The sequence below is a fragment of the Oratosquilla oratoria genome, unplaced genomic scaffold (genome assembly GCF_046742065.1).
Source record: "Oratosquilla oratoria isolate Oo_2021 unplaced genomic scaffold, ASM4674206v1 SCAFFOLD67, whole genome shotgun sequence".
Lineage (NCBI taxonomy): Eukaryota > Metazoa > Arthropoda > Malacostraca > Stomatopoda > Squillidae > Oratosquilla > Oratosquilla oratoria.
The window spans coordinates 550,385-578,148 of record NW_027467731.1 but is presented as its reverse complement, the minus strand read 5'-3'; the positions used below and the strand labels follow the sequence as shown (position 1 = coordinate 578,148).

The 27,764-nt window shown below is 40.7% G+C and overlaps 3 protein-coding genes across 3 annotated transcripts; 2 read left to right on the top strand and 1 right to left on the bottom strand.

Moving 5' to 3' along the window:
* Positions 1 to 45: 45 nt before the first annotated feature.
* On the top strand, positions 46 to 1,321 carry LOC143023871 (uncharacterized). The gene is made up of 3 exons (XM_076182528.1): positions 46 to 243; positions 374 to 499; positions 994 to 1,321. Exons 1-3 carry the CDS (start codon positions 108 to 110, stop codon positions 1,128 to 1,130), a joined length of 399 nt encoding a protein of 132 aa, XP_076038643.1. The 5' UTR covers positions 46 to 107; the 3' UTR covers positions 1,131 to 1,321.
* A 6,240-nt stretch (positions 1,322 to 7,561) lies between these two features.
* Positions 7,562 to 8,724, top strand: LOC143023873 (uncharacterized). The gene is made up of 3 exons (XM_076182530.1): positions 7,562 to 7,760; positions 7,892 to 8,014; positions 8,469 to 8,724. Exons 1-3 carry the CDS (start codon positions 7,625 to 7,627, stop codon positions 8,603 to 8,605), a joined length of 396 nt encoding a protein of 131 aa, XP_076038645.1. The 5' UTR covers positions 7,562 to 7,624; the 3' UTR covers positions 8,606 to 8,724.
* A 2,094-nt stretch (positions 8,725 to 10,818) lies between these two features.
* Positions 10,819 to 12,547, bottom strand: LOC143023874 (uncharacterized). The gene is made up of 3 exons (XM_076182532.1): positions 12,347 to 12,547; positions 11,971 to 12,075; positions 10,819 to 11,292 (listed from the first exon to the last, which is right to left on the bottom strand). The coding sequence occupies exons 1-3, from the start codon at positions 12,489 to 12,491 to the stop codon at positions 11,219 to 11,221; spliced, it is 324 nt and encodes a 107-aa protein (XP_076038647.1). The 5' UTR covers positions 12,492 to 12,547; the 3' UTR covers positions 10,819 to 11,218.
* Between the last annotated feature and the right edge of the window lie 15,217 nt (positions 12,548 to 27,764).

Below are 27,764 nucleotides of genomic sequence, written 5' to 3'. Positions count from 1 at the left end.
AAAACAGGTGACGGATGGACATCCACGCACTCCTCTACTGCTCCTCCAATACCAACAGCAGGTGCCATCCTTAGTCCTTACTCTTCTGTATTCATAATTGTCCAGAGATGAAAGGAAGTGGTGCCACAAGTATCCTTGTGCTAGTGATCAGCCTGTCCGCTATCCTGAGTCACCACGAAGGAGTTGGGGCAGTCAGGAGCCCTGGAACAAGAGGAGGTGACACGGTGGTCGCCAAAAGGAACAGTAAGTTTTGTTGCCTGGTCTCACCTCGACTGAAAACGTCAAACAGGGTCCATAGTGATCCAAGTGGTTATAAGTGTGCAAATACATAAAACAACGCTTTTCCATGACGGTCTCGCTCTGGTGTCATCAGACTGGTGGACGAAGCGCGCTCTCCTGCCGACCATCGATCAGGTAGCGCCTTCTTTGTCGTCGTCGTCGTCTGGTCCTCGGCCCATCAACCGCCCACAGTCCAACAACGTCCCGGATATCACCGCTCGTGCGTAGACGTCCAAGCTCTGTATATTCCTCTCCTTCCTATCAAGATGATTCTCCTGTTGCTTGCTCTTTGGAAAAAAATCTATCACCTCAGGATTTTCTACTTGAATGTCTCATTACCCTCAATGCACTTTATCTAATCCACTTTCTCTTATTCTGTTTTTAGCATTCTTTGCCTTGAGGCATCTCCTCTTTCTTTTTTTTTAGCGTCCTTCATATTTACCATTCACCCAATTCTATGTATATAATCTTTTCCTTGTACTTGTTTGTTCATTGCAGCTGACGTAATTTTAGACTAACAACTTCTTCTTCTTTCATCTTTTCGCCTTTATATCCCAAACCTTGGTACATTTAACTATACACTCGCTTGTTTTGTAAGAACATATAATTTCATCCCTATCGTTTTGTGCTCTCGCTCTGACTTACATCTGGCCTTCCATGACCCTCAGTATTCTTGCAGGAGACAACATTTGATCAATTATTTTTACTTTGCAGTCGACTTCTGCGAGCGTCTTGGTTACTTCGGCAGGATCCTCGGGGCCGCCGGACCGCAAGGAGGACTCAAGACGGTCCTCCTTCGCCCCAACCTCGCCTGCATCTGCGCCGATGCCCCGGGTGAAGACATGGCCTGAGTAATGGTGCAGTTCAGTGTCGACCTCATCATGAAGAGAGCCATGATTTTCTTGTCCATTTGGTTTTAGTGACCCAACCTCCACACACACACACAAAGAGAACTTAATAAAAAATTGAAGCTGGTACCTAATGTCTTTCTATATACGAGTGAAAAAAATTATCGCCACTATAACTTTGCAAACTTTTAGTCGTTACCCCCTCTACGAGAGAGCTAGGCATTATAGCCTTTTTCATTATCACAAGAACTGTGTACAGTGTATCAATACTGTAATCTCTGACTATATGTTTTACACCGAAGAAAAAGAGAGAGTGAGAAAGTAAATAATAAATAAACATGGTCCTATGGGTTTAGGGCAGATCACTTAGCTTCGCGTTGGCATTTTTTTTTTTTTTTTTTTTTTTTTTATTGGAAAACTATTTATTTTTTAACTTGTGCTAAATACAAAGTTTTACTAAATTTTTCATTACTCCACACAAAAATACTTCTGAATATGGAAAATGTAGTTTTATGGTACATACATACATACATACATACATACATACATACATACATACATACATACATACATACATACATACATACATACATACATACATATACCAAAGGCTTTTTTCCTCCTTACACGGGAGGTAGCCGAAAAGAAAAAGGCATAGAAGCTACTCACACCCATTCCATCCCCTACATACCCCACTCCCCTCCACCCTCTTCCCTCCCTCACATCTTGCCACCTCCTGGATGACGGGTCATCCCTGCATCCCGTCCACTGCCCTGGGTCAGAGGAAGTGTCTCAAGACACAGCGCATCCACAGGAAGGCCGCTTCATTGATTCGGCGACCCCCCTCTCCGTCCCCTCATGCAGAAAAAGAGAAGACGGGGAGAAATCCCTTCGGGCTGCGTCAATTTATTTCTCATACATACTCCCTCACCCCCATCCCCCACCTCCTCATGCATCACAGCATCATCCATACACAACCCTTCTCCATTCACCCCTATCTTCTGTCTTCTCCCGTCTTTCCTCAACAGACATTCCTCTCTTTCGCAATGCCCCTTTTACCCCATCCATCCATCTCATCCTAGGACGCCCCCTCATATTCACTCCTTCCACCTCTGCCTTCCACACCTCTTTTACTAGTCTTTCTTCACTCATTCTTTCCATGTGTCCAAACTATCCTAATACTCTTTCATCAACCCTATCTCCCAACTCCCTTACCACCCCTGTTCTCCTCCTCACCTCCTCATTTCTCACTCTATCTAGCCTAGTAACCCCTATCATACTTCTCAGACATTTCATCTCAAACACATTCAAACTCCTTCTTTCTTCTTCTCTTATGTTCCATGGTAATGGCTAAAACTATTGCAGACACCTGACTTGGATATGTCGGAAGTCTGTAAATGTATCCTTTGGTATATTTACACTGTTTCAAGACTTGGTGTGCCAATGTCGACTGACTGTGTGCGATATTCCAGCCTACTCTAGACATTTAGAATTCCAGAAGAGGAGGTTAAGTGGACGTTTTGAATTAGAATATTTTCTTGTAAGGCACCATAAGTCCACAGTTGACAAGTATTAATAATCATAATTGTTTGCAAAAAGAGAACGATTGAGAAATTGATTACTTATAGGAACCTTCTTGTTACACTTTTTCACAGATACCCAATAATGCCTATAACCCAGAGTTATTACAATATTTAAGAAAAACCCATTATTCCTCAACTTGTGGTACGCGGATCCTTAGAGAGTCATAAATTATCTCAAGTGGGGCCGCGGATCGAAAACTAATGGAAGTTAGTGGATGCATTACGATTCAATTCAGTGTTGAAGCAATCTTCAGGAGGTTAAAGAACAGCAATATTAGATACGTGAGGTTAAAGAACAGAAATATGGGATACGTGAGAAAACATACTTAGAACCCTCGTGGAAATCAAGTCTTCATTTATGTAAGTTTGGACACCAGAGGGGACTCCTCGTCGTCGAAGAACGTTTCACTTACGTCATCGGATGTGACCTAAATTTTCTATTACAAATGAGGAGTTTAATGAAGTATTACAGGGACTCGAGTCTGCCACATAATTTGCCGCAAGTTTACTAACATCTCTTTGGTTATTGAATATCTAATCAACTTCTATATATAGCGACCTCCTTATTACTCAAATTATTTTTTGTCACTTGACTGAGTAGGTCAGGTTCAAGTGTCCGTGGTAGTAATTATCATGAGCCCATAAGTGGTCTACTTACTGGTCTCGTGGTGTCAGGCAACTGTTTAATGAAAAATGGGACACGGTCAAAGGTTCCTTAATTTCTTTCACGTTGAAAGATGGACAACGATTCTAGAAGGACTCATGGCACTGGTCCGCCAGGGAGATCGGGTCAACGTGTGAGGCATAAAACGATTTCGCAATCAGAAGCCCGATATGCTGAGATTTTTCTTTTTCTTTTTTCTTTTTTTAATCCTTATTTTCAGTTTTCTATTCAATGAACTGTAACATATAAAGTTAGATGGCTGGACGTGGGAGAGCATCATCCTCACACGCTTTCATCGCTCTCATCACATGCGTTTTCCCCATTCTTCCCGTTTCTCAACCATGCGAAGATTATGTCTCATAACTTTACCATTAATTCTGCCAGTCTTTGGTGTTATTACATAACTCTCGTCCTTGCTACTAAAACTGCATCTTATCGATTGCATGAAGTCATGCCAGAGTTTAGTGTTTCTTAAGTAATGCAAACATAGAAAGCACGAGAAGAAAACATGAGGTATATTAAGAAAAATAAGAGTTGCGACTGCTGGCCGTTAGACTATCAGTCTTGCTTCATCACCCGTGCAACCTCATGGTGGAATAAGTACAGCTTTTCCCTTACGGTTATAGTCAAGCCATTCGAAAACAGTAATCATGTATTCATACAGCTATACCCCTTTCTGGGGTATTGGCTGCATGTACTCTACTAAATGCAGTAGTAAGCAGCCAATACTTTAGGGACTATATGGATAATCCTACGGACCACAGCCACACATCCTTTTGTCTATACTAGAGTAAAATCTCTACTCTTAGAAGAATGATTTTACATTTGTACTACGACTATCCCTCCGTTATGCTATTCTCTCTTAAAATTGTCCTATACCACTTCTGAGAATAGGAGGAGAAAAGAATTTTGCCACCGTGTTTACAAAAAATTACAAAGGCGGAGCATGACGAAAGGACATCTGGCAGTTTGTGACCATTATTTCTTGTCGGATTCTCATTCAGTGTAAAAAATTTGTCACTTTTAATCTCAATCCCATTTAGAATCTTAAAGACCTGTATCAAGTCACCTCTGAGTGTACGTTTTCTTTAGGGAAAACAGATTCATATGTTTTTGTCGATTTTCGTATGATTTATTTTTTATATTTCGAATCAGTTTTGTGGCTCGCCCTTGTACTTTTTTTCAATCTGTCAATGTCTTTAATGAGATTCGGGGTAAAAATCATGGTGGAGAGTTGATGGTGGAGACGTATTTAGAGAGTTTAAGAAGAAAGCCAAGTATAAATACACATTGGAAAAGGTGGTTGAGAAAGGGTGATTGATAAGTCATTAATGGGCCATGTAGTGGCATCCATAAGAGGGATATAAAGAGTTCTGGATGCCCATGTTCTTAGGGAAGAAACTGAGAGAATATCAGATTATTTTTAGTGGAAGGTAAGTTGAGAGTGTAAGATAAGTGGAGAAAGAAGAAAGAGGCGGAAGGTAGAGAAGTGCTTAGAGAAAATATTGCAAATAAGAAGGAAAAGGAGCAGGAGTACCATGAGAAGCTGAGAGAAGTGTGAGAAATGGTGAAGGAGAGAGTAGAGGCGGATGTAGAAGACGAATGGGTGTGTTTCAAGGAGGAAGTGACAAAGTGTGCAAAGATTGTGTGTGGAACAAGGAAGATGGGAGGGAATAGAAGGAAGGGTAGTGATTGGTGGGATGATGACGTAAATATAGTAAATAAAGAGAAGAAGCGAGCATTTAGGGGTGATTGCAAAGTCTCGGGAAGCATATGAGAGGTACAAGGGAAAAAGAAGATAAGCAAAATGAAATAAAGGACGCAAAAGGGAGAATGTGGAGGAGGGTAGGGGGGGATTAGTGGTAGCAGCAGGAGGCAATAAAAGTCATGGTGATGGGAGAAGAAAATGAAGTAGAAAAAAATGAGGTACTAGTAATTTTGAAAATGATGAGAGCAGGTAAGGCACCTAGGTTAAATGGGTGTCATTCGGAGCGTCTGAAGAAGGGAGGTACAGTGATAGTAGACTGTCTAGTAAGGTTGTTTAATATGTATCTAAGGGAGGGTATATTATTGGAGGACAAGGGAAAACGGGACAGATGTCAGTGTAAGAGGCACGTAGATAAAGTTAGACAAGTGAGGTCGATAGAGGGGTAGGTGGCGAGAATTTCATTTTCATGCCTTCGGTTTTTGATAAACAATTGTTCGTAGGTAAAGATATTGCACAAGCTCGCTCCTCGCCTAAATGTTTACAAACAGCCGTCGAGGACCTGATTTCATTGCTGTATAATGTTATTTTATGCTGATGTAACAGTATGTAACCTAAGTCAGTGGTGCATTAATTTCGAGATTGCTTGAGTAAGCAGAATTGCTTAAAGGCTTTGTAACAGTTTTTCTGATTGGAGAAAGGGTGGAGGAGGAGGAGAAAATTCAATTGGTTCATGAGAGTAAAGTCACGCCCTTAGGGGGGGTACTTAGATGTAAAAGTAAAGATCACTGGACTAAAGAAATCATGACGTCAATGCGAAGTGACCTAGTGTAAAATTGACGATTCGGAGAAGGGGTATTTCTTGGTGTAACTCACAGAACCAAGTGTGATAATATTCGGGAAGAAAAGAAAGAAAATTAAGCTCCGTTTAATATCTCTCTCCTGGACAGAGTAAGACTATTGAATAATCCTACAAATGAAAAAAAAGAGTTACTAATCACACGTAACAAGACAGTGTTGAAAAGAAATTAAAAAGTAAGAGACGTAATATAAAAAGGAAACACAAAAGAAAGTCGGTCCATAGAGACGACACGAGAGTGGTGAAATGGAACCAAAGAAGGGGACAGGGAAACGGGGTAACAGTGAAGTATTAATTTCAGGGGGATCAATTTATTTAATTCAATTGAGAAGGCTTATGGCAAGGTTTTAATTTAGAGGATGGGGAGGGGAACAGAGGGAGTAATTGAGGAAGAACAATATGGGTTTAAGAAAGAAACGGGTTGCGTGAAACAAATTTTTATGGTAAAGTGGATTTGTGAAAAGGTTTTGGCAAAATGTTTTTCTGGCCCTTCATGAATTTGGAGAAAGCTTATGGCATGTTAGATAGGAAGGCACTGTGGAAGATATTATATATATGTATACATATATATATATATATATATATATATATATATATATTTATATGTATATATATATATATATATATATATATATATATATATTAATAACCACGAAGAACCCACAGTTGGAATAAAAGGAAACTTTAGAATAATGTGTAACTTCTATATTTCGGCTAAATATTTTTCTGGCCTTTCATGAATTTCGAGAAAGCTTATGGCATGTTAGATAGGAAGGCACTGTGGAAGGTATTATATATATATATATATATATATATATATATATATATATATATATATATATATATATATAACCACGAAGAACCCACAGTTGGAATAAAAGGAAACTTTAGAATAATGTGTAACTTCTATGTTTCGGCTAATAGCTATAGCCCTCTTCAGGAAAATACAGATTACAAGAATTTGCAGAGACATAAGTACAAGGAGATGTGAGTAGAAGGGGAACACGCAGAGATAAAACAGGACGACCCGTCACGCAGGGCGGAGTCACAGGTGAGGGGATGTGTGGGACATAATCTCACGGCTATCTGTGAGCCTCTTGGTTAAGAATTATCACCCTCCTGACCCTGCTTACCGCCCGTTTCAATCATGACCTCACACCTCCACCCATACATCCCCTCACCTCTGACTCCGCCCTGCGTGACGGGTCGTCCTGTTTTAGCTCTGCGTGTTCTCCTTCTACTCACATCTCATTGTACTTATGTCTCTGCAAATTCTTGTAATCTGTATTTTCCTGAAGAGGGCTATAGCTATTATCTTTGAACTTCGTTCATATCAAATAGAAATCCTTCCTGCTGTTTTCCAAAGTGGCCTCTGATTGGTCACAGTTATTCCTATGACGTGTACCTGTGTGATTTGGCTCTACACCAACCCCAATGTTAGACAAACGTACCCCTCGAAAATCTCCGAGGTGAAAACTAATAATGAAATTCCCGAGACCCTTGAGATGGAGGACTTCCTCGACATCGGTCAGTATTAGGAATTCTGAAGCAAGAAAAGGGGGGGGGGTTACCCTGTATAAAAACAGGTGACGGATGGACATCCACGCACTCCCCTACTGCTCCTCCAACACCAACAGCAGGTGCCATCCTTAGTCCTTACTCTTCTGTATTCATAATTGTCCAGAGATGAAAGGAAGTGGTGCCACAAGTATCCTTGTGCTAGTGATCAGCCTGTCCGCTATCCTGAGTCACCACGAAGGAGTTGGGGCAGTCAGGAGCCCTGGAACAAGAGGAGGTGACACGGTGGTCGCCAAAAGGAACAGTAAGTTTTGTTGCCTGGTCTCACCTCGACTGAAAATGTCAAACAGGGTCCATAGTGATCCAAGTGGTTATAAGTGTGCAAATACATAAAACAACGTTTTTTGTATGACGGTCTCGCTCTGGTGCCATCAGACTGGTGGACGAAGCGCGCTCTCCTGCCGACCATCGATCAGGTAGCACCTTCTTTGTCGTCGTCGTCTGGTCCTCGGCCCATCAACCGCCCACAGTCCAACAACGTCCTGGATATCACCGCTCGTACGTAGACGTCCAATCTCTATATCTTTCTCTCCTTCCTATCAAGATGATTCTCCAGTTGCTTGCTTTTTGGGAAAAAAATCTATCACATCAGGATTTTCTATTTGAATGTCTTATTACCTTCAGTGCACTATATTTAATCCACTTTCTCTTATTCTGTTTTTAGCATTCTTTGCCTTGAGGCATCTCTTTAATTTCTTTAGTGTCCTTCATATTTACCATTCACCCAATTCTATGTACAGTATATAATCTTTTCCCTGTACTTGTTTGTTCATTACAGCTGACATAATTTTAGACTAACAACTTCTTCTTCTTTCATCTTTTCGTCTCTATATCCCAAACCTTGGTACATTTAACTATGCACTCGCTTGTTTTGTAAGAACATATAATTTCATCCATGACCCTCATTATTCTTGCAGGAGACAACATTTGATCAATTATCTTTACTTTGCAGTCAACTTCTGCGAGCGTCTTGGTTACTTCGGCAGGATCCTCGGGGCCGCCGGACCGCAAGGAGGACTCAAGACGGTCCTCCTTCGCCCCAACCTCGCCTGCATCTGCGCCGATGCCCCGGGTGAAGACATAGCCTGAATGATGGTGCTCTTCAGTGTCGAACTCATCATGAAGAGAGCCATTGTTTTCTTGTCCATTTGGTTTTAGTGACCCAACCTCCACACACACACACAAAGAGAACTTAATAAAAAATTGAAGCTGGTACCTAATGTCTTTCTATATACGAGTGAAAAAAATTATAGTCACTATAACTTTGCAAACTTTTAAGTCGTTACCCCCTCTACGAGAGAGCTAGGCATTATAGCCTTTATCATTATCACAAGAACTGTGTACACTGTATCAATACTGTAATCTCTGACTATATGTTTTACACCGAAGAAAAGAGAGAGTCAGAAAGTAGATAATAAAACAAACATGGCCATATGGGTTTGGGGCAGATCACTTAGCTTCGCGTTGGCAATTTTTTTAATTGGAAAACTATCTATTTTCTAACTCATGCTAAATACAAAGTTTTACTAGATTTTTCATTACTCCACACAAAAATACTTATAAATATGGGAGATGTAGCTTTGTGGTACATACATATACTAAAGGCTTTTTTCCACCTTACACGGGAGGTAACCAAAAAAAAAAAAAAAAGGCATAGAAAGTACTCCCACCCATTCCATCCCCTACATACCCCACTCCCCTCCACCCTCTTCCCTCCCTCACATCTTACCACCTCCTGGATGACGGGTCATCCCTGCATCCAGTCTACTGCCCTGGGTCAGAAACAGTGTCACAAGGCACACCACATCCACAGCAAGGCCGCTTCATTATATCGGCGACACCCCTCTCCGTCCCCTCATGCAGAAAAGGAGAAGATGGGGAGAAATCCCTTCGGGCTCCGTCAATTTATTTCTCATACATACTCCCTCATCCCCCATCCCCCACCCGCTCACAGCATCATCCATACACAATTCTTCTCCATTGACCCCTATCTTCTGTCTTCTCCAGTCCTTTCTCAACAGACGTTCCTCTCTTTCGTAATGCACCTTATACCCCATCCATCCATCTCGTCCTAGGATACTCCCTCATATTCACTCCTTCCACCTCTGCCTTCCACACTTCTTTTAATAATCTTTCTTCACTCATTTTTTATGTCCAAACTATCCTAATACTCTTTCATCAACCCTATCTCCCAACTTCCTTTCCACCCCTGTTCTCCTCCTCACCTCTTCATTTCTCACTCTATCTAGCCTAGTAACCCCTATCATACTTCTCAGACATTTCATTTCAAACACATTCAAACTTCTTCTCTCTTCCTCTCTTATGTTCCATGGCAATGGCTAAAACTATTGCAGACACCTGACTTGGATATGTCGGAAGTCTGTAAATGTATCCTTTGGTATATTTACACTGTTTCAAGACTTGGTGTGTCAATGTCGACTGACTGTGTGCAATATTCCAGCCTACTCTAGACATTTAGAATCCCAGAAGAGGAGGTTAAGTGGACGTTTTGAATTAGAATATTTTCTTGTGAGGCATCATAAGTCCACAGTTGACAAGTATTAGTAATCATGACTGCTTGCATAAAGAGAACGATTAAGAAATTGATTACTTGTAGGAACCTTCTTGTAGCGCTTTTTCACAGATACCCAATAATACCAATAAACCCAGAGTTATTACAATATTTAAAAAAAATCCATTGCTCCTGAGCTTGTGGTACGCGGATCCTTAGAGAGTCACAGATTATCTCAAGTGGGCCGCGGATCGAAAACTAATGGAAGTTAGTGGATGCATTACGATTCAATTCAGTGTTGTAGCAATCTTCATGAGGTTAAAAAACAGCAATATTGGATACGTGAGGTTAAAGAACAGAAATATGGGATACGTGAGAAAACGTACTGAGAACCATCGTGGAAATAGAATCGTTTGACGTCGTGTTTAACACGAGCACAGATGGCAGTGTACAGAGGGATTGCTCTTTCATAATGATGACAGGCTAAAGGCAGACATGTGATCTCATTCAATCGGGATGAAGCCTCTGGGATGAAATGGTCTTGGTAGCTAAAAGATACTTTTCTATCTTTGGTCCTTGGAAGTTGACGAAGCAACTTTTTAATCTATTAGTCTCTTAAAGATGATTTGTTATTCAAAAGAGTGTTTTTGTTAGGTACCGTAAGTAGATATCTGGGTATGTTAATGAAAAAACGAGCTTACGAAGAAACGTGAGGACAGAGGATACAAAATAGGTTATTTTTAAAATAGTGATATATTTATTGTCTAGTCGGCAGCTCGATTTTTTTTTTTTTTTGTATGAAAGGCTCTTAATTGATTACAATACATGTTTATTTCTAGAAATATTGCAAGAATTGTAGTCAATAGACATAAACTCAATCTTCACAACACAAACGAAAATGTCTCGCATCCGATCCTCGTTATGAGACGTTGTCTCCTGAGCTGTGCGACTGGTCCGTTTATCCCCTCTCCATCGTTCTGTTCCTCAGAACAGTCTTGAGTTCATTAATCACTTCAAGATTCTCAAGAGAGCTTCCACGCTCGATCCGATGATGGTAGCGTTTGTGTAGCATGGAATTTACTGTAGAAATATGGAAAAGCAGTGTGACCGCATTTAGAACGTGTCATCTTCAGGAGGTTCTCTGCAGACACACGGAGTGTTCCCAGGAAGAAAAAAATGTCTTCAATTTTTCACTGGCGTGGGTACTGGAGTAGTAGAGGCGCGCACAAAACTCGACTGAAGAAGCTAATATCACAGTCATATTCTGTTTAGAATGATCAATAGAAGCAAAGATTGTAAAACCAAGTAGAAAGAAATCATATAAACATACACAAACGTGGACCTAATAGGTAATACCAAAGAAAAATAATCATTACAAGCGAAAAGATAATATTTACATGTCTGATATACTAGTGAAAATATCCTTCTTAAGATGATATAGGAATTTTGCCTTACCACTCTGCGTTAGACCCAAATAATGTGGGTAGGTACTTTGACTTGGCCACCTCCTTTATAAGGGAGAAGGCTATTGGTTGTTACTATATAGGATAAGACTGCAGATATATGTACATTCTCAAAACTATTTCGCTTAGATTGCTGTCATTCCTGAATTTTCTCAGTCTAGTTTTGTGAGGTTAGGTTTGGCTTGAATAGGATCATGTTTTAAGTTATTTTAGGTTAGGTTATTCAAGATAAGCATAGAATACAGGTTGGGAAATATTAGCCGGAATTTACCAAGTACTTCCATATCGACGGCAGTACTGATCGACGATACATAACGAGGGAGACATGTGGCGTAACCGTCATCTACATTTACCCAGAGAAATATGTGAGGGGAAATAAGTTTAAGGGGGTATTTAAAGGGACAACATGTTGGAAAACCATGCAGGAGATAGGTGGGAGAGGAGACGAGTGACAATGTCAGAGGCTCTGTGATACTCACGTGGTATTGCTTCTGGAATACTGGTACCGGCGGGCCACTGGTCCGGGAGAGGGGGTCCTGCGTACCCCGGAGTCGTGGGAAGAAGGGCTCGCTTGGACCACCAGCCTAAGAAGACGATACAAAGTGGCTTTGATGATGCAAGTGTGTGTTGAATGAAAAAAGTAAGTTTTACTATTTCTGTTTTGCATTCATGGATATAAAGTGATGTAACTCTTCACTCTGTCCTTCATGATAAAGTGACAGTTAATTACACTCTACAACGTTCATTAAGTTGTCCTGCGGCCGTCCTGTAGCTTCAGACTCCCTTTATTCTCGGGTGACCACAAGAAACTCAATGAAGGATCTAGAATACGAATTGATATCCCGGACCACTTACTGTTTGCCTTGTATCCCACTGCAGAGCCTCCGTTCTGGCTCCTGGCCACCCGTTCTTCTTGCTGACTGCGAACAGTGCTAAAGCACGTCACTAACACCACTCCAAGTGTGATCAGGTTGAAAAAAAATTCTGTCTTCATAAACATATTCTTTTCAAGGGCAGGAGAGTACCAAAAGCTAAAAGAATCTGTCCATTAGGCGTTGCAACTAGAAGGTGGAGCTGAATGCGTTGTGAGGATGGTCATTGCTGGGTATCCTTTAAATAGGAATTGCCACTGCGTAGGTGGATCTAGAACTGTAATCACTTCCTGTAAGTTTTTTTTTTTCCAAGAGTTTCGTTAATTTCACTGTTGTCCACCTGCGTCAGAAGGTCGAGGATCCTTGTTGATGACGTTGTTCCTCCCAGCAGGATTATATTAAGAACAGGCAATGTCTCCTGAAATAGGCTGGGGCTCGATGGGAGGTTGTTAACGGTTCTCTCGAAATACTTTCCTTAATTGGTTCTTCCCTTCCTAATCATTCGCCTGATATGAGCAATGATATTGTTGTGATTTGCTCGTTTAATTCAATCTGGGGTACCTAATCAGTGCTGGTTATTCTGTCATTAAGCTGCCGAACCTAAGCAGTGATTAAACTAAATTTAAAGCATCTTTATAGAGCAGATCCAACTTATATGACGCAGTCCCTATCAGAATCGGTGGTACAGCAATTTGTTTACATTAGTAGAAATATTTAGGTTTATGTAAACGTAGAATGGCTTTCATGCTTTACGTATTAAACATATATATCAATGCATACGTGGAAGAAAGTAATTCTATATCTATGTTTCTCTAGAACATACAACGAGGGTCTTGATTTGTTTTATTTCCAAAACCCTTCTTTTTCACTTTATTTGTTTACATTTCATTAACACACGACTATAGATTACGAGCGATCAACAAATAAGAGTATTATGACGATTGACTGAGGATGCTGAGGAAAGCCCCATAGGGGTTAAAGTGTCTCTACTTGATTCTTGGGTTAACCTCTCACCCTTGGATTCTTCTAAGAACCGAAGACAACCATGAGCTCTTGCAGAACCTGTCGACGTAAATGAACATGTTGATAACATTGTAACGTGTGTGTTCAAGGAGTTCTTCCTGGTCAAATTTATATGTATTTTTCATTGATAAGCCCCATTACGTAAGGTTTACTGCATTAATTTTGTTTGCAAGTTCTTTTTAAATGTACACAATATATTTTCAGCTGAGGAAAGCCCTCCCGCATTTAAAGAATGGTCTGCTTCGCTTCATCCTTTGAGTGTAAAGATTGATAAATACTCTGAACACTGACAGACGATTTTATTCATCTCACGGGAACTTCATTTAGCATTTAGTGTTCCTCGGATAGACTATGCTACGTTCTTATACAGATCAGAAGCCAATACCTGTTCTTAATATAGCACCGCTGCATGAACAACGTCACCGACAAGGACCCTCGACCTTCAAACACAAGCAGACAAGGAGCAAAAAAAAAAAAAAAAAAAAAAATGCTGCTCAGGATCGGCCTGCCATGCGCAGGGACACTGACAGCCCGTACTTAAAGGGTAGCAGGACTAAGCATCGTCATAGTGCACTCTACCCTGCCTCCGAGTGTCAATCCACACTGGACAATTTTCGGCCTGTGGCATTCTCCTACCTCTGGGGAAAAATGCTCATGAAGACAGAAAATATGTTCAGCCTACTGACACTTGGAGTGGTGTTAGCGATATCTCTTGTCACTACCCATGGTCAATACCAGGAGGCGCGGATAGCCAGGAGCCAGAACGGAAGATCTACAGTGGGATACAGGGCAAACAGTAAGTGCAACTAGATATCAGTTCGTATTCTAGATCCTTCATCGAGTGCCCTGTGGTCGACCGAGAACATAAAGAGAGTGAAGTCATAGGGCGACCACAAGACAATTCAACGAATGTGGTAGAATATGACCACTTTGTGTGGTCAGAATGAGGCCATTTTTTATGAAAAGTTACATCACTTAATATCTTTGAATGTAAAATAATGATAATACATACATTACAAAGGAGGTAGCCAAAGTCAAGACGCATAATTCCACTCCCATCCATTTCATCCCAATACCCTTGCATTTACCTCCTGCATCACCACATTAAAGACCCATGGCGACATGACACATCCCTGGCCAAGTCCCACCTTTACCTCAACCCATTCGCTCTCTCCATTTCTAATTCTAACACAGGCTCTACTACTCTCGTAAAACTCTTGACTTCTCTTAATAGCTTTTCTCCTATCCCATATATCTGTAATATCTCCCACAGTACCTACCTGCCTACCATTTCATAAGCCTTTTCCAAATCCATAGAAACCCAAAAAATATATTAACCATTTCCTAGAGCTTTCTCAACAAACTGAAACTACTACACACACATTTCTCCCTTTTTTCATGTAAAGCGGAACTATACAGGCACTCATTCAGTCTTCCAGCACTTTACCTTCTTTTAGACAAACATTAAACAACCTCACCAGCTAGTCCAACATCTATGTGCCTCTCATTTTTAGACACTCCGCATGACACCCATCTAACTCATGTGCCTTGCCTGCTCTCACCATATTAATAACTGCTTTCATCTCATCTTTTTTTATTTCTCCCCCATTTTTTCATTCATCACTGCCATTTTGTTAGCGATTCCTACTGCAGTTACCTTTCCCTCCCTATCCTTCTTCACATTTAACAAGCCTCTAAAGTACTCTGCCCTATTTTGCAACCTATCTGTGAATGTTTTTTCTCTTCTACAGCCTTCTTTGCCTCATCATCCCATGATGATGATGATGATGATGATGATGATAATGATAATAATAATAATAATAATAATAATAATAATAATAATAATGATAATAATAATAATAATAATAATGATAATAATAATAATAATAATAATAATAATAATAATAATAATAATAATAATAATAATAATAATAATAATAATAATAATAATAATAATAATAATAATAATAATAATAATAATAATAATAATAATAATAATAATAATAATAATAATGATGATGATGATGATGATGATGATGATGATGATGATGATGATGATGATGATGATGATGATGATGATGATGATGATGATGATGATGATAATAATAATAATAATAATAATAATAATAATAATTATAATAATAATAATAATAATAATAATAATAATAATAATAATAATAATGATGATGATGATGATGATGATGATGATGATGATGATGATGATGATGATGATGATGATGATGATGATGATGATGATGATGATGATGATGATGATGATGATGATAATAATAATAATAATAATAATAATAATAATAATAATAATAATAATAATAATAATAATAATAATAATAATAATAATAATAATAATAATAATAATGATGATGATGATGATGATGATGATGATGATGATGATGATGATGATGATGATGATGATGATGATGATGATGATGATGATGATGATGATGATGATGATGATGATAATAATAATAATAATAATAATAATAATAATAATAATAATAATAATAATAATAATAATAATAATAATAATAATAATAATAATAATAATAATAATAATAATAATATTAATAATAATAATAATGATGATGATGATGGTGATGATAATAATGACAATAATTATGAAAGTTGCGTTTAACGTCAACATACATTTGGATCGTCAAAGCCATTTTGTGTCGACTTTTTAGGTTGGTGGTCAAAGCGAGCTCTTCTTCCCACGACTCCCGAGTACTCAGCACCACCTCTCCCGGATCAGCGGCCCTCCGGCACCAGGACTTCGGAAGTCATTCCACGCATTCCACGTGAGTATGACAGAGCGTCTGGCACTGGCACTTTTCCCTTCTCCCACCTACATAATGTATGGTTTTCCAAACTCATTGTTCCTTCAAGGGTTCCCTTCAATTTATTTGGGTAAATCAAGACAATACTGCCATTTAAGTGCTGTCCCGTGAATGTGTGTCGTTGATCAGTACTGCCTCTGACATGGTTGTATTTTATCAATCTCAGTCAATATTTGGCAATACCTATCTCATCATAATCTAAAATAGCCTAACCTAACCCAAAATAATCTGACTCTATCCAAACGAAATCTTATCTAATCTAACATCATCTAATTTAACCTAACCCAGCCAAAGACCTAAGAAGACTCTGGACGATATCGTCATCTTAATTTAAACGTGTTTACAATCTTATCCCATATTGTACTTACTAATGGGCTTTTTCTCCAAGAAAAGGAGGCGGGCGATTTCAAACATACACTTGCATAAAAAAACACTCTTACCCATCGGTACTTTATTGATCAAACGCAGTGCAGCGAGGCGCACTTTCCATATCATCCTAAGAGTACTATTTTCACAACAAGAGCCTGTCAGATATGTAGCGTAAGCATCAGCTCTTCGCTTTCAACGTCCCACCAATTTTCTCTGTTCAACATTATTTCTTCTTTTCACTTCCTATAGGGTCATGTTTTCTCCCTACTTGTCATTACAATTCTTATTCCTGTTGATCACGTTATGCAGAATATGACTGTAACACTTCTCTTTTCAGTCGAATTTTGTGTGCGCCTCTACTACTCCAGCACCCGCGGTAGTGAAAAATTCACGACGATCTTCCTTCCTGGGAATATCCCGTGTGTCTGCATAGATGCTCCTGAAGAAAACACATTCTAAGTAGGATCACACTGCACTTTTCCATATTTCTACATTGAATGCCACGCTACAAAAAGACTACCATCACTGGATCCAGCGTGGACGCTCACTTGAGTGTCTTGAAAATGATAAATGTTCTCAAGACTGTTCTGGGGAAGAGGACGAAGGAGAGGGGAGACACGAACTATCCGTACATCTCAGGAAGCAACATCTGACGATGAGGATTGGATGTGAGGCATCTTGGTTTGTGCTACTAAAACAGAGATTATGATAATTGACCACCATCCCTGCAATAAATCTAGATTTTTTCTAGTCAAGTAAGGGTTGTTCATGTAAAAAAAAAAGGAGTTGCCGACTAGACAATAAAGATATCACTCTCTCAAACAACCTACCTAACCTCGCGTGTCTTCGTTAACTCAATTTCCAGTGACCTTACTCAGAAATCTACATGATAGCAACACTCTTCTGAGTAGCAAACAAAATTTAAGAGGTTAAGTGTAATTTACCTACCCTTCCCGTATCTTCTTGGAATTACAGATACGATCTTGAGTTTCCTTCACTTTATTGATTAATCTTAAGGAGAGTTCACTACACTTTTCTACACACCTTTGCACAGAGTTTCCAGTATAGCATTATACATCGTTTTACACAGAGTTTGCAGTACACTATTATACATGGTTTTACACAGAGTTTGCAGTACACCACTTTACACAGGGCACGTCTATCAGACCGACGCTCTTGGAGCTGTACGCCGGGTTTTTGTTGCCGGAAGTGCCTAACTCAGCAAATTTTTTAGGTGCGTTTTATCCTTTTGTTTAATAATTCCACCTTGAAAGTCCGTCGCCCCACATGGCTGGGGCAACCCACTAATTACCTACTATATTTTTTGTACAAGTCGTAATATATACATATCCAGGGGGGTGGCTCGTTAATATGTAATGTTTCCGTGTGTTATGTGGGTCGTGTCTAATGGCATCCATTATGTGTGTGTGTTCGTGAGTCCGTGTGTGGGCGCCCGGGGAGGTACGCTCGGCTGCTAAAATGCAGAATCAGCGATTTGAGCGGATATGGTAGGCGCCAGAGTCTGGTTGGTGATTGTGACATCGTTCACAATGCATGGGAAATGGTGGTGATGTAGGTGGTGTATACAGTAACATCATTCAAAGTGACTTCAAAGCAAAATTAAGCAGAAAAAATAAGACATCGTTTAGAACTGCGGTTTAGACTAAAGAAATTAGAATAATGAAAAAAAAAAAAAAAACCTAGCCGAATGTATCCTAGAAAAATTACTGGACACGGTACATACATATACCAAAGGCTTTTTCCCCCTTGCACGGGGGATAGCCAAAAAGAAAAAGGCATAGAAACCTCTCCCACCCATTCCATTTCCTATATATTCCAATTCCCTCCACCCTCCTCCCTCCCTCTTATCTTGGCACCTCCTGGATGACGGGTCATCCCTGCATCCTGTCCATTACCCTAGGTCAGAAGCAGTGTCGCAAGACACAGCACATCCACAGCAAGGCCGCTTCATAAATTCGGCAACCCTCCCTTCTCCGTCCCCTCATGCAGAAAAGGAGAAGTCGGGGAGAAATCCTTTCGGGCTGCGTCAATTCATTTCTCATACATACTTCCTCACCCCCCCATTCCCCACCCACTCCCCCTCATGCATCACAGCATCATCCATACACAACCCTTCTCCATTCACCCCTATCTTCTGTCTTCTCCAGCCCTTCCTCCACAGACATTCCTCTTTTGAAATGCCCCTTTCACCCCCTCCATCCATCTCATCCTAGGACGCCCCCTCATATTCACTCCTTCCATCTCTGCCTTCCACACTTCTTTTACTAATCTTTCTTCACTCATTCTTTTCATGTGTCCAAACCATCCCAATACTCTTTCATCAACCCTATCTCCCAGCTCCCTCTCCAACCCTGTTCTCCTCCTCACCTCCTCATTTCTCACTCTATCTAGCCTAGTAACCCCTATCATACTTCTCAGACATTTCATCTCAAACACATTCAAACTCCTTCTCTCTTCCTCTCTTATGTTCCATATTTCTGCCCCTGTATACGCCTCATATACATGACGAGTAGTATCGCCCAGTCATATTACCCACTCACTCCCTCACTCACTCACCAGACTACCACCAAACACCCCCAGCCGACGACCAGGCGCCTGCTGACTAAACAATTTCAACCACCGACACACACGCACGCACACACGAACACACGCGATCACTCAAGTAACCACACAGTACTAAACACATTATTACGTATACTGACGAACCTCCCCTGGATATATATATATTTGAGATGTTAGACTACATTATATAATGTAACCCCAAGATAGTAATAAGAAGAAATATTTGTAATCTTGCTCGCATAAACTCTTAAGCTTATACGAGCGTGGGACCTCCAAAAATGCTGAATCCTAATTTCCGGCCTTTTTAACGGGATGCACAGAGCTCGAGACGGAGTCGGTCCGATGATACGTACAAAGAAATAATAGAGTGCATTGTGATATAGAACCAGGAGGTGATTGACTTAGTGTAGAACCATAGAAGAAATTGTGAACCAATAAAGGAAAGGAACCAATAGTGAGTTTAATATTGCCGCCTTAAAAACAGTGTTATGTATCTACTCATAGCCAGTTGAGGATACACCCCGTACAGTGCTGTTGGCACAATGACTCCTTCATTTAACCTCCTCTTAGCATCCATTCCTAGATGTCTATTTCTCATTACACTTTTCAATCCACCAAGGCATTTACTCGCTTCACTCAATCTACATTCTACTTCCACCTCCATTCCTCCCTTTCCTGCCACCTTCGCACCCAAGCATCTAAAACTATCCACTTCCTCCAGTCTTTCACACTTTATGCTCACTTCCAGCCTGCTGTCACTCTCTCCCCTTGTACATCTCATCTCCTTACTTTTGCCCACATTTATCTTCAGCTTCATTCTTTCACACACCTTCTCAAACTCTGTCACTAACTTCCTCAATCCTCCTCTGACCCTGCTACAAGCGCAGTGTCGTCAGCAAACAGTAGCTGGCTCACCTCCCACTTTTCTCCATTTTCTTTAATCATCTCCAACCCCTGACCCATTTCCCTTGCATTCACCTCTCGCACCACCCCATTCATGTAAAGATTCAACAGCTAGGGCGACATAACACATCCCTGATGAAGTCCCACCTTTACCTCAAACCACTCACTCTCTCCATTTCTAATCCTAACACAAGCTCTACTACTCTCGTAAAAACTCTTGACTGCTCTTAACAGCTTTCCTCCTATCCCATATATCTGCAGTACCTCCCACAGTGCCTTCCTGTCTACCCTGTCGTAAGCCTTTTCCAGATCCATAAAAGCCCAATAAACATCCTTACCTTTTCCTATAGCTTTCTCACATATCTGTCTTACCACAAAGATCTGATCTTCACAAACCCTACCTGTCCTAAACCCACACTGTTCCTCACCAATTACTCCCTCTGTTCCTCTCCTAATCCTCTCAATCAAAACTCTCTCATAAGCCTTCCCAACTACACCCAACAAGCTGATCCCTCTGAAACTACTACACTCACACTTGTCCCCTTTTCCCTTGTAAAGCGGAACTATACATGCACTCCTCCAGTCTTCCGGCATTCTACCCTCTCTTAAACAAACATTAAATAACCTCACCACTCAGTCCACCATAACTGTACCTCCTTTCTTCAGACATTCTGCATGGCATCCATCCAGACCAGGTGCCTGACTTGCTCTCATCATCTTAACAGATGCTTTCACTTCATCCTTCGTTGTTTCTCCTTCATTTTCCTCACTCATCACTCTCATTTTCTTAGCATTTCCCATTGCAATTACCTTTCCCTCCCTATCCTCCTTCACATGTAGCAACTCCCTAAAATACTCTGCCCACCTTCCTCTCATTGCAATCTCTTCCATTATCATCACTCCATCTGTACCTTTTACCTTTTCTTCTCTATTTGATTCGCCTCCATTTCCTCTTTTAATTTCCTTCCAAAACATCTTTTTATTACTTTCAACATTTTCTGTCATACTCTTACCCAATTTCATATCTGCTCTCCTCTTTGCTTCCTTTATCTTATGCCTTACTTCCCTTCTCTTTACTTTGTACCTCTCATACAATTCCCTCATCCTAATTTGCAGCCAATTTATGAATGAATGCTTCTTCTCTTCTAGATCCTTCATTGCTTCCTCACCCCACCACACACTACCCTTCCTTCTATTTCCTCCCGCCCTCCTTATTCCACACACCATCTTTGCACACCTTATGACTCCCTCCTTGAACCATCCCCATTCCTCCTCCACTCCTAGTTTTATTCTATCCTTTACTCCTTCCCACTCCTTTTTCAACTTCTTATACTCATTCTCCCTTTTTTCTCATTTAAGCAGTTCACTCTAAGTACCTCCCTACCTTCTGCCTTTTTCCTCTTTCTCCACCTATTCTCCACTCTCATTTTACCTTCCACTAGAAAATGATCTGATATTCCCCCACTCTCTCCCCTTAGAACATGTACATCCTTAACGCTTCCTACCATACTCCTGGTCACCACTATATAGTCCATTAACGCTCTATCTACCGCCCTTCCATCCACCACCCTCTCCCATGTGTACTTATGCCTGACTTTCTTCCTAAACACTGTATTTGCTATCATCAACTCTCTTTCAAGACACATCTCCACCATCAATTCTCCACTACGATTTTTACCTGGAACTCCATACTTCCCAATCACTCCGTCTATTGGTTTATTTCCTACCCTAGCATTAAGGTCTCCCAATACAACTACATTGACATTTCTCCCTAATCCCTCTATGCACTCATTTATATCTACCCAAAAAAACTCCCTTTCCTCTACGCTCTTCTCACTATAAGGCCCATATGCACTTACAAAAATCCACATCTCCCTTCCCAGCTTCACCTTCATCTCCATCAACCTTGATGAAACCTCCTTCCACTCCACTATCCGCTTACTTATCTCTTCACTTACTAGTATAGCTACCCCTTCTCTCCCTCGTCCCCTCTTCACTCCTGAGTACCTCCCATCTACACTCCCAAACTCGCACTCGCCCTTTCCTTTCATTTTAGTTTCACTCAAAGCCAGCACATCTATCTTTCTTCTCACAAACATACTGCCTATCTCTTCCCTTTTACTCTCATCTGTACCACATCCACGCATATTAAAAGACCCAAACCTTACGGTACTGGTTGGAAAACTCCAAGACCCTTATGCCTTTATTTCTTTAGGGATGTCCCCTTTTGGGGCTACAGGTAGTAGGACTCCTAATTCCATCCCCCGTTCCGTTTTTATCGCCTTTTACGACTCGAGTGGAAATACTTGGCGGTAGCATTCTCTTCCCCCACCACAGGGCAGGCGAAAAAAGGAAATGAATATTCAGAGAAATGGTACAGGACAGTGACAGGGGGTTGGGGGACAGCATAACGGAGGGACAGTCGTAGCATAAAAGTATCATCATTTCTCTATGACAGAGTTTTTCTCTATCACAGACAAAATGATGTGTGATTCTCGTACGTAGGGGCGCTCCATATAGACCCTAAAGTATCAACTGCCTGCTACTTTGCCACAATAACATGCAGCCAATATGAAATATTCTGTAACCATATAAAGCGTTAAAATATTTTGGAATTCAAAAAACATGAAAGACCGGAACAAGAACTTTAGATAAAATTGGGACTTTTTAGATAAAGCGATACCAGAATAAATGTAAAATAGAATAATAAGGGAAATATTAATCAATTCCCTACCTATTGGGTGCTACCGAAATCAATAGAATACTTTGAAGGCAGTTTGGATAAATGGACAAGTACTACCCTGTAAGGAAGGTGTTCATTGACATAGAAGAGGTGCCACGGAGATCAATAAAATCGTTTGGCACCGGCCAGAATAAAGCCAATAATATTCCCTGCAATGTAAGGAGTTAGCGTAAAAACAATTTGATTTTTTCCAAACCTTGATCTTTTTATGGTTTAATTACCCCTGAAATCTGCTGTGTTTTCTGTGTTTATTTGTGTTCCGTTGCAAGGTCTATATAAAGGTCCCACGCACCGCAGGTCACGTGGTTTGTCACTATTCATAACTCTGTTTCCTCTCTTTCTCTCTCTATCTATCTCTCTTTTTTGCGATATATAGTAATATAAAGCAAACTGGCAATTTAGCCACCACGATCGTCGCGCGGCTTCCACCACACCTCAAAGTCTCTCGAGACGTCCACAGGAGAAGGAGTAAGCTGGAAAGCCGCTCGTCTGACTGCCTTCCCGCCTCGATTAGTTTCCTTGTAGTACTCCCTGTAAATCTACAGTCTTGACGCGTCCTTCAAAACAGAAGATGCGGCAGAGGGCAAAAATTCAAGCTTTACAGGAGAAAAATAGAGAGAAACAAGCGCAAGCTGCTTGATCGCCCTCACACGCAATAACACCACCTCTTTCTCACCACTTAGCCCCACCGTAGCCCTCCTCATCATCTCAGCAACCGCCCTCAACTTCACAGCATTCACCTCCACCACAACTAAGCGTAACAGAAATAAAACAAATCACAAGATTAGATTTACGTAACCAACTCCTGCAAGACAAAATTCCCTCCCCCTCTGAAAATGAAGAAAGGTGTTTACTTTCACACTCCAAGTAGGAAAGCATCATAGGAAGACATTGTTATGCTTATGACAGTGAGAAGAGTATTGATGTTTTGTACAGTGCCTTTGATTGACCCATTTTTACCACCTGTAGCACCTGCACAGATCATGAAGATGTATCTGTAAAGCCTCTGATGTGCTCACCCGCGAGTAAATAATATCCTGTAAATTAAAAGGGAACCAGGTGCCAAACAGGTCTGAATGTTACAATAAAACCTTGTTTTATCTGGGTTTACCTTGCTATCTCAATATGTGTAAAATTATACCCAATAGAGCTTACATACTTCATGAAACTCATACATACATACATACATACATATACTAAAGGCTTTTTCCCCCTACATGGGCGGTAGCCAAAAAGAAAAAGGCATAGAAACCTCTCCCACCCATTCCATTTCCTATATATTCCAATCCCCTCCACCCTCCTCCCTCCCTCTTATCTTGGCACCTCCTGGATGACGGGTCATCCCTGCATCCTGTCCACTGCCCTGGGTCAGAAGCAGTGTCGCAAGACACAGCACATCCACAGCAAGGCCGCTTCATTAATTCGGCGACCCCCCCCTCTCCGTCCCCTCATGCAGAAAAGGAGAAGACGGGGAGAAATCCCTTCGGGCTGCGTCAATTTATTTTTCATACATACTTCCTCACCCCCAATCCCCCACCCACTCCCCCTCATGCATCACAGCATCATCTACACACAACCCCTCTCCATTTACCCTTATCTTCTGTCCTCTCCCGTCCTTCCTCAACAGACATTCCTCTCTTTTGTAATGCCCATTTCACCCCATTCTTCCATCCATCTCATCCTAGGACGCCCCCTCATGTTCACTCCTTCCACCTCTTCCCTCCACATTTCTTTTACTAATCTTTCTTCACTCATTCTTTCCATGTGTCCAAACCATCCCAATACTCTTTCATCAACCCTATCTCCCAGTTCCCTTTCCATCCCTGTTCTCCTCCTCACTTCCTCATTTCTCACACTATCTAGCCTAGTAACCCCTATCATACTTCTCAGACATTTCATCTCAAACACATTTAAACTCCTTCTCTCTTCCTCTCTCATGCTTCATGTTTCTGCTCCGTACAGTGCTCTTGGCACAATCACTCCTTCATATAACCTCCTCTTAGCATCCATTCCCAGATGTCTATTTCTCATTACACTTTTCAATCCACCAAGGCATTTACTCGCTTCTCTCAATCTACATTCTACTTCCACCCCCACTCCTCCCTTTCCTGCCACATTCGCACCCAAGTATCTAAAACTATCCACTTCCTCTAGTCCTTCACCCTTAATACTCACCTCCAGCCTGCTGTCACTCTCTCCCCTTGCACATCTCATCACCTTACTTTTGCCCACATTTATCTTCACCTTCCTTCTTTCACACACCTTCTCAAACTGTCACTAACTTTCTCAATCCCTCCTCTGATCCTGCTGCAAGCGCAGTGTCGTAAGTAAACAACAACTGGCTCACCTCCCACTTTTCCCCATTTTCTTTAATCATCTCCATCCCCTGACCCACTACCCTTGCATTCACTTCTCGCACCACCCCATCCATGTAAAGATTGAACAGCTAGGGCGACATAACACATCCCTGACGAAGTCCCACCTTTACCTCAAACCATTCACTCTCTCCATTTCTAATCCTAACACAAGCTCTACTATTCTCGTAAAAACTCTTGACTGCTCTTAACAGCTTTCCTCCTATCCCATATATCCGCAGTACCTCCCACAGTGCCTTTCTGTCTACCCTGTCATAAGCCTTTACCAGATTCATAAAAGCCCAAAAAACATCCTTACCTTTTCCTATAGCTTTCTCACATATCTGTCTTACCACAAAGATCTGATCTACACAACCTCTACCTGTCCTAAACCCACACTGTTCCTCACCAATTACTCCCTCTGTTCCTCTCCTAATCCTCTCAATCAAGATCCTCCCATAAGCCTTCCCAACTACACTCAACAAGCTGATCCCTCTGAAACTACTACACTCACACTTGTCCCCCTTTCCCTTGTAAAGTGGAACTATACATGCACTCCTCCAGTCCTCCGGCACTCTACCCTCTCCCAAACAAACATTAAATAACCTCACCAGCCAGTCAACCATCACTGTACTTCCTTTCTTCAGACATTCTGCATGGTATCCATCTAGACCAGGTGCCTTACTTGCTCTCATCATCTTAACAGATGCTTTCACTTCATCCTTCGTTATTTCTCCTTCATTTTCCTCACTCCTCACTCTCTTTTTCTTAGCGCTTCCCACTGTAACTACCTTTCCCTCCCTATCCTCCTTCACATTTATCAACTCCCTAAAATACTCTGCCCACCTTCCTCTCATTGCAATCTCTTCCATTATCATCTCTCCATCTGCACCTTTTACCTTTTCTTCTCTACTTGATTCGCCTCCTTTTTCTCTTTTAATTTCCTTCCAAAACATCTTTTTATTACTTTCAACATTTTCTGTCATACTCTTACCCCATTTCACATCTGCTCTCCTCTTTGCTTCCTTTACCTTATGCTTTACTTCCCTTCTCTTTACTTTGTACCTCTTATACGATTCCCTCATCCTAATTTACAGCCAATCTATGAATGCCTGCATCTTCTCTTCTACATATTTCTTTGATTCCTTATCCCACCACTCACTACCCTTCCTTCTTTTTCCTCCCGCCCTCCTTATTCCACACCCCATCTTTGCACACCTTATGACTCCCTCCTTGAACCATCCCCATTCCTCCTCCACTCCTAGTTCTACTCTATCCTTTACTCCCTCCCACTCCTCTTTCAGTTTGTTCTTAAACTCACTCTCCTTTTTTTCCTCATTTAAGCAGTTCACTCTAAGTACCTTCTCACCTTCTGCCCTTTTCCTCTTTCTCCACCTATTCTCCACTCTCATTTTACCTTCCACCAGAAAATGATCTGATATTCCCCCACTCTCTCCCCTTAGAACATGTACATTCTTAACTCTTCCTACCATACTCCTGGTCACCACTATATAGTCCATTAACGCTCTGTCTGCCACCCTTCCATCCACCACCCTCTCCCATGTGTACTTATGCTTGACTTTCTTCTTAAACACTGTATTTGCTATCATCAACTCTCTTTCAAGACACATCTCCACCATCAATTCTCCACTACGATTTTTACCTGGAACTCCATACTTCCCAATCACTCCGTCTATTGGTTCATTTCCTATTACCATTAAGGTCTCCCAATATAACTACATTGATAATTCTCCCTAATCCCTCTATGCACTCATTTATATCTATCCAAAAAGCCTCCCTTTCCTCTACGCTCTTCTCACTACCGGGTCCATACGCACTTACAAGAACCCACATCTCCATTCCCAGCTTCACCTTCATCCACATCAACCTTGATGAAACCTCCTTCCACTCCACTACCCGCTTACTTATCTCTTCACTTACTAGTATAGCCACCACTTCTCTACCTCGTCCCCTCTTCACTCCTGAGTACCTCTCATCTACACTCCCAAACTCGCACTCACCCTTTCCTTTCATTTTAGTTTCACTCAAAGCCAGCACATCCATCTTTCTTCTCACAAACATACTGCCTATCTCTTCCTTTTTACTATCATCTGTACCACATTCACGCACATACAATATCGCAAAACTAAAGTTATTGACATTTTGAGCTAAATAACTCCATTATTTTTAATTATTATATATACACATATACAGTATCTATGAAAAGGAGAAAAGAGGGAGATTTGTTACATCAAGAGACATTCTTAAAACTCTATCCTGGGAATTTTTTTTTTTATGAAAATTTCTTTATTAGTATCTTTCAATTTATATTTTGAAAATGGTATTCGATAAATAAGATCACTCTCGATCAAAATCAATTCACATGTATTTATTATATACATACTAGTTTTCAAAAAGGTAAGTTGAAAAATAGTTGAGCTATAATAAAAAACACCAGTATTTTTGTAGCATTGATTTATTTTATATCTCCAAAAATAATTATCATAATTCAACGAAACTTTGTAATTTATATTAGACACAAATAAATATACACAACAAAAACCATGAAGA